General features: G+C 37.7%; 1 protein-coding gene across 1 annotated transcript in view; it reads right to left on the bottom strand.

Moving 5' to 3' along the window:
• Positions 1–2,367: 2,367 nt before the first annotated feature.
• The window catches only part of LOC131936551 (cholecystokinin receptor type A-like), an 81,799-nt gene continuing 69,326 nt past the window's right edge, over positions 2,368–14,840 (bottom strand). Inside the window, exons 2-4 of the mRNA XM_059293583.1 lie at positions 6,805–7,018; positions 6,048–6,214; positions 2,368–2,921 (exon numbers count right to left, since the gene is read on the bottom strand). Coding sequence (XP_059149566.1) covers positions 2,368–2,921; positions 6,048–6,214; positions 6,805–7,018 — 935 coding nt within the window. The remainder of the gene's footprint in view (positions 2,922–6,047; positions 6,215–6,804; positions 7,019–14,840) is intronic.

Here is a 14,840-nt window from a genome sequence, read left to right as displayed (position 1 = left end):
GCGAGGATTCTCTATCAGAGCTTAACATAGTCGAGTCAGGAATTCGAGCTCGTGATAGCTGGGCTAGAGGTGGTGCACGCTGCTGCTCGACCTCACAGTCCCAGGATAGACGTGATGTCGCTTCACATAATACAGTCACGTTCTATGATTATACATGTTTCACGTCTGTAATTCATCTTTCGCGACCATTCATGCTGTACAATACAGGCTGTTTCAAGATCTTTCAAACCATCTTACAAAATAATTCCCTCGATACTTTAAAAAGCAATCTTTAAACTGTTACAGATATTCAAAATAAAATTTGTAAAGGCTATATTCAACCATTTAAAACATTTTTAAAAGGTGTTTCGCAATAGTTGCTGTTAAACAGGGTTACATGTTCTTACAATTAACAATTAAAAACAAGTAATATAAAAATGCCATCCAGAAACAAATTAAAGATTAATTAATGTTACAACACAAGAACAAAATAATCTCAGTTCTTGTTAGAGACAGAACGAAGATTGGCCTTGAAAGTAAATAAAACACATCGTGGAATTGTTGCACACAATTGTGGTATCATACACCATCACCATCTCACCTCAACAGCCGTTACATGACGTCATTCCTGCTCTTCACCGGAACTACTCCCAGTTCTAGAAGATTTTATGTTTGGACTAGTGTAAACTAGGATATTATTTCTTTTTTAAAGTGGACGATTTATTTTATTCCTCTCTCGCAGTTTCGATGTATTTGGTATATTTAATATTTTTTTACTTATCTGAACAATATCAGAGGAATGAAATTAATTTCATTATTTCTGGACTTAGTAGCAAGACAAAGCAAAGATATTCGTGAAATTACATCGTGTTCATCAAAGAGTAACCTTGTTATATTACATAATAATTACACCTAAGAATGCGATGCGTTATAAATATTATGTATTTTAAATATCAACAGTTAAATAAATTACCTAAAGCTTATAGCTTTTAATTTAAATACAGATACCTCCTTATAGACCATTGACATTTCATGTCTATTTATATCCTCTAAAGAAAGTAAAGCATCATAGTAAAAGTATCATTTTCAAGTGATTGGCTTTAGAACATTTCCATAATTTAATGCTTGGAACATTAAAAAACAATTCTAGCTTTAATTTAAATATCTTAAAAGTGTAAATATACTTAGTTGACCCAATTGAGAACGTCTAGTTTTTAGTCCTGTGGTTCAATGAGTACACAGTTCCGATAGGAGAGGTGTGATGATTGTTTATTTGTAATGAGCAAAACAATGGGGTATGGAGACATTTAATTGGCACTTGGTTGGTTTTTAAGTGGACGTTTTTTACATCATAAATGTGCAAGTGAGCTGAGACTTTGTGAAGCGAAGTGAATGTGAATGTGTAGTGTTTGATGTTACTTGAGAGTTTGTAGCTCTTTGTGTTTGTAAGTTTTTGTTTATGTTTGTGTATATAGGTTTGTGATAATGTGAGGTTAAATGTTTGCGTTTATAAGTTTGACTTTATAGGTTTGTGTTTAAATGTTTCTGTTTATAGGTTTGTGATTATCGTTTTCAGTTAATATCTTTGCGTTTATGTGTTAGTGTTCATAGGTTTGTGTTTGTAGGTTTGTATTTACAATTTTGTGTTTATAAGTTGTCTCTTTGGGGTTCTTTCTTACTGGTCCTAGATTATTAGATACTCGAGGTAGATTGAAATAAATAACAATACATACGTACTTACCATTTCCTATAGAAAATTACAGGTACAAATGTTTACTTTCCATAGCAATCATATTTACATCCTATTTTTTGTGGATAACTAATACATCATTTTATTGTTTAAATTGGGATTTAAGTGTTCCATAAGCCTATGATCATGATCACTAGCTAATGGATATTCATCTCTTAATCCACCGGATTAACGAGGGATTTTATTCCTAACAAACAGTAATCCAGACCTGCCACTCCGTTAATCTTAGATAAGTGCCAGTGAAACATAAGACGGACTTGAGAAGGAAATTGTTACAATACATTTGTTTACGTAGGAATAATTGTATGTATAGAGAGCGTTCACATATTTTAACAATATAACAAAACATAAGCTATTGTTGTATACACATAACTACAAAAATAACGTTATTCGTACATAAGGGGACATTTAAACACATCGGTATATACAAGGATTTCAGTCAAGTATTTTTGTTGTTAAACTCCCATAAGGCTAGCTGGATCAACACAGTCGTTCATTGCCGTCACGGTTCTTATGTTGTCCGTGTTACGTCACAGCCAAGCGGCGCCATCTTTGTTTACAAGCGACTTGATACCACACCAAGTCACATGACTTGTGAAACCAAACACGTGACAGAATCAACCAATCACCGTCTAGCTTCACGGCTGTCTTTTCCAGGTGATTCGAATATTTCTACCAACATGGGGTCGCCCGTCGACTTTCTCCGAACCGGTGTTGGCGTTCGAAGCTTCGCTGTAGAACGTCGCGGCCGCGAGCTTCCCGCGGAAACAGCACCGGAAGGCGTCGGCGAAACTCTGCCGGAATCGCCTGTTCATGAAGCAGTAGGTGATGGGGTGGATGCAGGACGACATGTAGGCCAGGAGGAAAAATGTCGTTTTGAGGAGCGGGGTCATGTGATGTCTGGCGCTGACGTAGTTGAGCACGGACCACGTGTTGACGACGAAGAGCGGCGTCCAGCAGACGAAATACTCCAGGACGACCACGCAGAGCATCTTGACCACCCGCTTCTTGTTGGCCAGCACGCGGCAGTTGTGGGCGGGCCGCAGGATGTGCAGGTGGTGCTTGCCGTTAGAGGACTCGCTCGAGATGCTGCGAGAGATGTGGGACCGGGTTATCAGGGGGGTCTGGGTCACAGGGGTCGTGAACCCGTTCTGGCGCTCCTTGTTCTCGAAGTTTCTCTGGGGGTCTGACTCTGGGAAACGGAAGACAGGAATGTGTGTAAGTCATGATAGAAATATTATAGTGCAACCCTTTATTAACAGCATACAACACCAATATAAAAAATATTTTAAAAATATTGTTGTTCATACAAATACTAGCAATTACAGTAGGCCTATTTATTAAACATATGTTGTATTTTTGTTGATTTTTGTCACAGTAATTAAATTTGCTGAAACGATTTTTATTCTCAAACAATTATTACTATGCTACTTATAGCTTTGAAATCAACATGTAAAATTATCCAATAAAAAGTTTATTAATTGTCTCGTTATGCATAAAAGTTTAACAAATCTATATACCCGCTTTAGAAAACTTACAATGTAAGCAAAACGGTGTAGGCTAATATTTATTAAGTGCAAAAAACATATGTCAGTTATTGCAAGAGAAGCAAGCTCCTAAAGTAAAATTAAAAAATCTTGATTGGAAATATGCCATAAACCAAATCGATAATATTGTGAGTAAAGATAAACTTCATAAAAAGTTAAATCATATTTTAAAAATAAAAGACATTATTTATAATTGCAATAGTATGTGAGGTTATGTTTAAAACTGTAATCCACAACTATAAAAAGCTTAAAAAAATAAAAATATTTAAAATTGAGAGTGACGTCGAGAAATGAGTGTTTAGAAAGTTCTAGAAAGTTGACGCTGATACCAGAAGATGGTACCAGACGTCAACAGTGTAACTACAAAATCATCGTGCCGATGACGTCAAGATTACGTAGTGCCACAGGAAATGACGTGTTGACCCCTCCTGCAACACCCCCCCCCCCCCACCAGCACATTCCTATATAAAGCATCATCTCAAAGGTACCTAAAGTTTCATCTGATTGTTTTAAGATTTAGCCCACTTTGAATATTTGATACAATTCACATTTATTACGTCAACATTAAGATAAAAAAACGGTACTAAAATGATAACACTTCTATAAACAGGTATCAACTACTTTTCACTTTTTCCATTCCAGATTCTCTTCTGTAATGTAAACTTATTAGACACCCCCCCCCTGTGTAACCCACTTTGAATCCGACCCTATTCGACCCACTTCCCCCAGCCTGTTTTATCTTGCAGGAGGAGTCAACGAAACCAGCAGACATGGAAGCGAGACTTAATACATGAACCAGACCATCACACATACCCTAAATAAGTGTTACAGTCTGTGAGTTGACAGGAAATTACAAGTTACGGTAACTGAAGTGAGTAAACAAAGTTACCATAACCAAATTCAGATGGACATTTTACAATAACAATGTTACGAGTTACAATAACAAAGATTAGATCGACAGCAATTACAATAACAAAATAACAAAGATTCGTTTGACTCGGACGTTTTAAAACACATTTAACATTATTATTTTTAATAATGATAAAACTATACTTTTATTTTACCTTCTCGTGTAATTAAACAATTTATGGTTGATTTGAAACAAAAGTAATTAATTTTCGCTTCTAGTTTAAGTTGAAAAAAAAATTAATTATACTAATAATCTCCACTCGATATTTATACATATTTTTTTAAAAAGTTGCTAAGTTATAAAGAGTCTGTATCTTTTTACTAAACATAAATATACTTCTCTTCAACAATGCATGTTAGAAAGTAAGAGTAAATCTACGAGTTATGTATTGGCCTTGAAGATGACGTAATTGAAAACACATAAAGGATTACACGGCTCCAGGTGTGTACTCACCCATACTACGTGAACACGGCAGCATCTCTAGAATCTCTGTTGACGGTTGGTTGGTCATAGGATTATAGGATTAAGACAGTCATAGGATTATAGGATCAAGACAGTCATAGGGCTATAGGATTTAGACAGTCATAGGGTTATAGGATTAAGACAGTCTAAGGATTATAGGATTAAAACAGTCATAGGATTATAGGATTAAGACAGTCATAGTGTTCTAGGATTAAGACAGTAATAGCACTACAAGGCTTAGATATTCAGATAGCTAGAGAATTAGAGGGTTTAGGACGGTCATAGAATAATATGATTCAGACAGTCATTGAGTATTAAAGGGCTAAATGTCAATGGATTATGGGGTTAAGATACTCAGTGACTTAAAGTGTTAAGACAGATATGTAAATAGAGGGTTAAGATAGTCACATACAGAAGTGTAGTGTTAAAATAGTCACTCAGATAACAAGTGTTCAAACTGTGACTCAGGTAATTGCATAGTTGAAATAGTCAGAGGCGTAGCGACCCCTCCCGACGCCATGGGACAGACTTTCAATTTGGCGCCCCCTCCCCCCCCCCCTTTATATTTTTTTATATTTATAATTCAAAACTGTAGCTGAAATTAGCTTTTAATTTTTTTCCCAACCCATTTTGGCGCCCCTAGTGTCGGCTGTCGGCTACCGGGGACATATGTACCCCCCCCCCCCCCGTCGCTATGCCTCTGGAAATAGTCACTTATAGAATTGAAGTGTTAAGATCATTACCCAATTTTTAAAAAATAAGTTAATCACAGATTTAAAGATCTACGTCAATGTAGTAGACGTTAAATCAATTCAAAGAACTAAAGGCTGTTGAAACAAAGTTATACAACAAAAAATACATAATAGTGTTGTATATGTTTATATACAGTGCGACACAGCATAGTAAACTGATATATAATGTATGTAGATACAAATGTCGGTACACTAATGGGTCTTTTAGCCAAGTGTTTTATAGCATTGTGGAAAATTATATCATGTATACACTAAGTAGTCATGTCAGGTGTGTCAGGCTTATACCTTGCGAACAAGTATGTCAAGTTTATACTTGGCAGTCAGCTGATTCAAGTATACGTCTGATGGTCCAACTCAAGTCATGCTAGTTAAGTCAGGTTTATAACTGATATTCAACGAAGTCGTGTTTACTTCAGATTGTCAGTTTACACCAAATAGTCAGGTAAATCAGTTTGACAGATATGATTCAGGTAAATCAAGTTTACACTTAAAGCCAAGAAAGTCAAGTTTACACCACCTAAAGCCAGTTAAGTCAAGTTTACACCACCTAAAGCCAGTTAAGTCAAGGTTACACCACCTAAAGCCAGTTAAGTCAAGTTTACACCTGGCAGCCAGGTGAGACAAGGAGGTAGAGGAAGTAGAGTTACCTGACAAGGGGCTGCTGGGCTCAGCAGATGTGATGCTGACGTCAGACCAGAGTTCTCTGGCCACACGCGCGTACGAGAATCCCATGAGGAACAGCGGCACCACCAGCAGCACAACCACCAGCAACACCTGGTAGACGGACTCCCACTCCAGGCTAGGCCAGATCTCCCTGGGGATGTGATTGGTGCAGGGTGAGGATATGATTGGTGCAGGGTTAGGGCGTGATTGGTGTTAGGGTATGATTGGTGCAGGGTGAGGATATGATTGGTGTAGGGGTTAGGACATGATTGGTGCAGGGGTTAGGACATGATTTGTGCATGGGTCAGGACATGATTGGTGTTAGGGTATGATTGGTGCAGGGTGAGGATATGATTGGTGTAGGGGTTAGGACATGATTGGTGCAGGGGTTAGGACATGATTGGTGCAGGGGTGAGGGCTTGATTGGTGCAGGGGTTAGGACATGATTGGTGAAGGGGTTAGTTTAACATAAGGATTACACCCTACGCCCCAGTTTTTACTTAGAAAGTTATCCTTCACCTGACGCTCCAGTCTCTACTTAGTCAGAAGCCCCACCCCCCTCCATCTTACACCTACCTGCAGGATACGCTTAACCTGCTTACAAGCGTACCCTCCCCCCCCCCCCCGTCTTGACTTAGAAAGTTGAACCACACTTGACGCCCCAATTGAGCCCCCCCCATGCACCTACACTGCATGCATACGCCCCAGTCTTTACTTATAAAGTGGACCCCCCCCCCTTACCTGCATGCATAGGCCCCAGTCTTGAGCTGATGAAGCTTCTGGAAGACTGCGATGGGCACCATGATCGTGATGGAGGTCAGCCAGATGGCCAGGATGACCCGGTACGAGTGGGTCAAGGTCTGCCAGCGCCGGGATTTGAGGGGCTGACAGATGGCGTAGAACCTCTCCAGGGAGATGGCAACTAGGGTACCACAGCTTACCCCCACAGACACGGCTGGGGAGGGGCAAACAATGGGTTAAATATCACGTTGTGTAGTGTAGGAGTTGTGTAGGTGGTGTGTTGTGTAGGTGTTGTGTAGTGTAGGTGTTGTGTAGTGTAGGTGTGTAGTGTAGGTGTTGTGTAGTGTAGAGTAGGTGTTGTGTACTGTAGTGTATTGTAGCTGTTGTACATTGTAGGTGTTGTGTACGTGTGTAGTGTAGGTGTGTAGTGTAGGTGTGTAGTGTAGGTGTTGTGTAGGTGTTGTGTTATGTACAGTGTTTCTTCCAGACTTTTTTCTCCGGGGGGGCACTTGAAATCTTCGGGGGGGGGGGGCGGTAAACTGTCTTCGGGGGGGCGGACACTGTTAAAAGTATATATTTTCTATATAAATTATATAAATTTCATTTCGTTCGGGGGGGGCGGTAAAAATTTTTCGGGGGGGGGGGGGGGGGGCGAAGCCCCCCCGAAGAGATGCCTGGAAGAAACTCTGGTTATGTAGTGTAGGTGTGGTGTAGTATTGGTGTGTAGTGTAAGCGTTGTACGTGTAGGTGTGGTGTAATGTAGGTGATACAAAGGTCAAACATTGAATTGTGAAAGGTATTATAATGTGTAGGTGTTGTAAAATGTAAATATTGTGTAGTGTAGTTGTGATGTATAGTTGTTACACAAGACATACATTATCTACATGACTAAAATAAATGTTTCAAAACAAAATCTATCTTCTTAGTGGGTCGGTAAATAGTATATATTTCATATAGACTCTACTTTTGTAATATAGATGTACTGTAGTTTAATATGCTGTGTAAATTTAATACCTGGTTTGGTAATGTATATGATGCACAAATCAAATATGTATGATATAGATTAAAAATATGTCTTCAAATTTTTGTTTTTAAAAAGATTTTAAATGCTAATATTAAAAAAAAATGTTTCGCTTTTTAAGTTAACCAACTTGATACGTCTGCTTAAATGTTAAGAATAATGTAGACGCACACACATTTGTTTAATTTGTTTATTCATTTTATGTAATATACATTTTTATATATTTCCCAGGGCCAGATGATGTGTTTAGATATAATGGAACAACGATACAGCATTACAACGACCACATTTTACACACATTACCATATGAACAGGAACCACACAAATACGTTTCTTTTAACAGAATAACATAAGATATACATCAAATGTCTAAAATGTCGATACTCCCGATGTTGCTACTCTGGGATATTCACCAGCTTACACCTTAGATCTCTCAGCAGACGACCCAACGACTTAACTCCGGATAAATCCTCTTTTTAAACTCTCAACAATCCACAAATTAAATCAATAAATGTCGCTACTTCACACCAACACTTCTGTCTTAAAGCACTAGTTGTCCTACAAAATAAAACAGAAACAAGTAATTAAAAAAAGTCTAGTGACAATTTTAGCGCAATTTCCTTATATTATCTAAAAATAGCTCTGTCGTAGCGTAAATCAAGAGCAGGGTTAGTAAAACCATTGGTTAGTTATTAAAACGTTTTTTATTAAAAAAAATTTCAGTATTTTACATGTTTTATTTACAATAGATTAACATGACTAAAAACCATTGCGCGCCTAGCTACCGAACGTGATGTCGCAGCCATTGAACGTGATGGCGCAGCTATTGAACGTGATGACGCGTGTGGTGTGGTTGGAAAAACATGCCTACTAATTCGGCCTAAATTTTAATTAATTCAAAAAAAAATTTGTGACCGAACGAAAGGATATTTTTGAAAACTTTCTTCGGCAATATTGTTCTAAATTATGACAGGAATCGATTGGTACATGTTTCAAGTCGCTAAGTGGTCTGGTTGCCGAGATGTGGGCCAAAAACTGCATTTTTTCGAGGTTTTTTGGCTTTTTCGGGAAATCCATGAAAGAAACCCTGAATTTTTATGGCCTATGTTCATCCTCGTAACTTGCTTAACATAATTGCTTTTGTAACTAGTCATCGATATTGCTTCGTTGAGGAGGAGATACGACTTAAAGCCCTGACACACATGACTAGTTCCAAAAGCAATTATGTTAAGCAAGTTACGAGGATGAACATAGGCCATAAAAATTCCGGGTTTCTTTCATGGATTTCCCAGAAAAGCCAAACAACCTCGAAAAAATGCAGTTTTGGCCCATATCTCGGCAACCAGACCACTTAGCGACTTGAAACATGTACCAATCGATTCCTGCCATAATTTAGAACAATATTGTCGAAGAAAGTTTTCAAAAATATCCTTTCGTTCGGTCACAAAATTTTTTTTTAATTAATTAAAATTTGGACCGAATTAGTAGGCATTTTATTCAACCACACCACACGCGTCATCACGTTCAATAGCTGCGCCATCACGTTCAATGGCTGCGTCATCACGTTCAGTAGGCGCGCAATGGTTTTTAGTCATGTAACTCTATTGTAAATAAAACATGTAAAATACTGAAAAAAAAAATTAATAAAAAACGTTTTAATAACTAACCAATGGTTTTACTAACCCTGCTCTTGATTTACGCTACGACAGAGCTATTTTTAGATAACATAAGGAAATTGCGCTTAAATGTCACTAGACTTTTTAATTAACTTGTTTTCTACTCCATTTTATCGAGGCACGCTAACACTGACGTTTACTTCCAACTAATTCGCTAGCCGCTCCCTTGGCTTAACCTAGTCCTCTTTGTTCCCCACCCCTGTAATCCATCCTCTCCTCACCCCTGTAATCCAACCTCTCCCCATCCTTGTAATCCACCCTCTCCCCACCCCTGTAATCCACCCTCTCCCCACCACTGTAATCCACCCTCTCCCCTTGTAATCCACCCTCTCCCCACCCCTGTAATCCACCTTCTCCCCACCCTTGTAATCCACCCTCCCCACCCCTGTAATCCACTCTCTCCCCTTGTAATCCACCCTCTCCCCACCCCTGTAATCCACTCTCTCCCCTTGTAATCCACCCTCCCCACCCCTGTAATCCACTCTCTCCCCTTGTAATCCACCCTCTCCCCACCCTGTAATCCACCCTCTCCCACACTGACCAGACAATCAACGACTTGAAATATTTATGTCGGGGACAAGAAAGCGGCACTTGCGGTCTGTTTTAACGGCACACAAGTCGTTCCCTGTTTTAACGGCACACACGTCGTTCCCTGTTTTAACGGCAGACAAGTCGTTCCCCGAATGCCAGAGTCGTGCTACATTTGACGGTAGTTTTCATTTCACACCGATCTCTCCTTAAGTCAGTCTAGTCGGCTCTTTTCTCCTAACACAAAACATAAAACTTGCGTACACACATATTTTATAACGTTTGGTTTCGCGCTTCGTACACACAACTCCCATAAAAGCTGTTTGTATCTAGAAACGTATGCTTCTAACCTCGAATTAACAACCTTTTAAATAATGAATATTTTAACAACATCACACTTCCAGAAAATAAAAAATAATGTTTAGAAATGTATCACTGTCGATAAATATTTGTTTAGCAAACCGACAAAGCAAACACCCATGAGTGTGGTAAGGTCGGGCTGAGTCTAACAAAGAACTCCATCCGGTTTTTTTTTTTGGATCCTGTGAAACATTTCTAAATGAAAAAAAATCTTATAAAAGAATTCTATAATATGATAAAAGACTGACATTATATAACGTATTGATTTTTTCCATTAAAAAAGTCATCCGCTTGTTGTTTTTTATAGTGTGTTGCGGTGTCTCCGATCAAATCTAACCATAGAATTTTAAATTGTTTCAAAACTCTCGTTTTATTGTTTGTAATGTATACATTTTATAAAAAATGATTGAAATTTTTTGCAGTTCGTAAAAATAAACGTATGTATACAAATGTGAAATGAATAATATTTTTTCCCAATATAAACCTTAAGTATATATGGATTACATTGCACGATTTGAGGATAAGACTATCACAGTGTGATGATTTCTGTATCCCACTGTATAAATTTTAGAATCCCACCATAAAGATTTCGGAATACCCCCATCAATATTTCTGTATCCCACTGTATGAATTTTAGAATCCCACCATAAAGATTTCGGAATACCCCCATCAATATTTCTGTATCCCACTGTATGAATTTTAGAATCCCACCGTAAAGATTTCGGAATACCCCCATCAATATTTCTGTATCCCACTGTATGAATTTTAGAATCCCACCATAAAGATTTCGGAATACCCCCATCAATATTTCTGTATCCCACTGTATGAATTTTAGAATCCCACCGTAAAGATTTCGGAATACCCCCATCAATATTTCTGTATCCCACTGTATGAATTTTAGAATCCCACCATAAAGATTTCGGAATACCCCCATCAATATTTCTGTATCCCACTGTATGAATTTTAGAATCCCACCGTAAAGATTTCGGAATACCCCCATCAATATTTCTGTATCCCACTGTATGAATTTTAGAATCCCACCATAAAGATTTCAGAATACCACCACAGAGATTAACATAAGCCATAAAGATGGTTCAGAGTTCAGGGGTATAATTAAAAGCTAAGTTGCTAATTAGTTTCTGTGTTAATTAACCTCAGCTGTAGGTAAACACGAGCCTCTGGCATAGTTAGCTTAACCTTAACCATGTGGTTAGAAGAGTTGTGGTTATGGCTGTTGCCAGCTTTAGTTGGTGTAAGCTAGTCAGTTCTGGTGAATGGGGAGATAACTAGTCAGTTTATTATCTACATAGACACACACACACACACACACACATACGTGTTTGTGTTTATATATATATATATATATATATATATATATATATATATATATATATATATATATAATTTCTATAAACACAAACACGTATATGTGTGTATATGTTCTGACGTTATATCACTTGTTGCTCAGCTAAACAATGCAAGTTGGAAGGTGTGACGTTCGAACATAAGCATAACATAGCTAGACCACTGGTTCTTAACCAAGCTCGATTGAACCCCAAGGGTTCGGTGTGTCAGTCTTTGGGGTTCGGCGGAGGCCTTGAAACACACCCGACTCATACGATTCGCAATCGAATTATGTCAGTGCGGACGATAGAACTATTGAGAAGGGCTCGGTGGATACGCATATGAAACTGGTGGGGTCGGCACCTCCAAAAAGGTTGAGAACCACTGAGCAAAAGACATGGTGAAATGGTGCCTACTTGTTGCTGACTCTCGCTCCCATGGTCTTTCAGAGATGATGGTGAGGACATGTATATAAGATTTCATTGATGGTGATAATATGTATGTAAGATTTCATTGATGGTGATAATATGTATGTACGATTCCATTGATGGTGATAATATGTGTGTAAGATTCCATTGATGATGATGACATGTATGTAAGATACCATTGATGAAGATAATATCTGTGTAAGATTCCATTGATGGTGATAATATATGTGTAAGATATAATATGTATGTACGATTCCATTGATGGTGATGGTATGTATGTAAGATTCCAAGTACCATGTTAAAAACTCGTGCGACAACGTTTCAGATCAACTCTATTCCCTTACTACCTGTACCCCAGGTTGTTCCACCCACGATTCTATCCAACATTTGGTTCTGGTTTTTTAAACACCGTGCCATCAACGTGTCGGTTAGAGGTTTAACATTCCCGTTCATGAAAATAACTCGACAGAAATTAGAAACAGACGCAGCGTCAGATGGAGTAGTGGCATTACTACAGAACTACATGGGGTCACTGTTAAATGAAAACGGTTATATTTCTCGTGAATTTCCTAGGGATTAATGTTCATACAGTGGGTCGATGAATCCTGTCTGCGAATGACAAAGTGTTTGAGAATAGAAATGTCTATTTTAGGTACATTCTAGACCAGGGGTCTCCAAACTTTTCAGTCCGAGGACCGCATTAACTATCAAATTTCAGTTCGGGGGCCAGTCTCTTCCAGGCATGTCTTTGATTTTTCTGGGCAAAGTTCCTCAGCCATCAACAAACGTTTATTTCCGTGGACAAAAAGAGCTCCGCGGGCCGGATGAGAGGACCTCGCGGGCCGCATCCGGCCCGCGGGCCGTAGTTTGGAGACCCCTGTTCTAGACCAACGATTTCAACACCGGCCTGGTTTAAACATCTAAATATCTTGTCAACCCCCCCCCCCCACCCCCACCAAATACCACCCACCCTCTTGATGTATTTTGGGAGTTTGAATCCCATATAAAAATTCATGTACTAAGACAATTTTAAGATTTGAATTTTTGAGATGACTTTAATTAATTAGTTTATAAGCTGATGATGTGCATTAAGTAATCTTCTGCGTGAACGCTTCTGTCGTCAAGTTGTTATACCGTTATCTCATTAGTCGGAAAAACTTAGTTTTGCAATTTTGTCTGTATGTCTTTGTGTCTGTATGACTGTAAACATGATAGCTTGGGTACCGTTTCAGTTATATCAACGAAATATTAAATTAAATGTAGTTAGACGATTTCTGGTAACCGAAAGTGGTTTCTACTTCCGGTTTCTGAAAAGCCAATTACAAGTACCGTTTAAAGTAGATGGATGAAACTTCACTAATTATTATTATATGCACATATTTCTGTAAAATTTTAAACCATTTACGGTAAACGGAAATGGTATTTTATTTTTGTGGGATCTCGCTAACTTGAGTACTGTATCAATGATGAAGAAGACATTTCATATATAAGAATAAGATTTTATAACTGAATCACTTCAATTTTTTGAGAGACCTCCGATAACCGGAAGTGCTACTTTACTTTATTTCTGGTTCCTATAATAACAATATGAAAGTTTTTCCCCTTTAACTTAGATCTTCTAACCAGAAATTGTTTTTTTTTTCCGCCTCAGACATGTAATTTACCAGCGTCAGTTTGCCTTGCATGTTCGTTTTAGTATTACAGTTTTCATCACCGGCTTGCGAGGACTGATAAAGCTTTACAATAGTAATATTTCTTTCTTACGTGTAACCTACTTTTAATCATTTAAGATGGTTTACTTATACATAAATCTAATACAAAACTTCTAATTACAATTATAATTTTTTTTTAAAACCTGAAAATGCAAATGTGTAATTAAATGATAATTCAAGGGATTTTTTTCCATCGGCGTGGTGGGCTGAGGGGGGTTTGGGCTTTTAAGTAGAGCTGAAATAAATTTGGGATTACAGAAAATTATAGTGATACAAATTTTAAGCAACCGGAAAAGGTATGTTGAGTACAATGAGACACATCAAATCAAACATTCTTCCCTTTCAAACATCTTTAATTATAGCAGTCCTCCCACAGTTTTTTTAAATTGATTTATTTATTTTCATTTTTTTTCTTTTTTAAATTCTCATGTTTAATAAAACACTTAAATAATTATGTGTTTGAACGGAACAACACATGCTATGTCCATTATGTACATCACAATATAAACATTTGCTAAACAAGACCATTTTCATGTACTAAGCTAATATCCTAATTGAACCATTGAGCTTAATTAAGATTCTAATAATCTGGCTTCAAATATAAATAGTAATAGCCTATAGATATTAAGAAACATTACAAAAATGGTATTATAAATTGCAGACTTTACTAAAAGAACTTTTTAAATGTCTTCTAAATCAACACCTGACAGTAACAACCAGAAATGATCTCCAATTATGAAACAATTTAACACAGAATCCAAACTGAGTGAGCCAATGAAAACTATAAACATCCAAACAGCAAAGTTTTCAAGAATTAAGATGCCTTTTCATTTGCAGAAGGTTGAGATTTCCTGTAGGATTTCATTTGAGTTTCTAGTTCGTACAAGCTGTATGAATCAAAGTTGAAGTCAGTTTCTCCAGCCTTGTATGTGTCTCCCTTTTCGACGACTTGGGGTTCAGAAACTTT

Source organism: Physella acuta, unplaced genomic scaffold (assembly GCF_028476545.2).
Source record: "Physella acuta isolate Inbredline_101_S28 unplaced genomic scaffold, ASM2847654v3 ptg000180l, whole genome shotgun sequence".
Lineage (NCBI taxonomy): Eukaryota > Metazoa > Mollusca > Gastropoda > Physidae > Physella > Physella acuta.
This window is presented reverse-complemented; position numbering and strand designations above follow the sequence as displayed.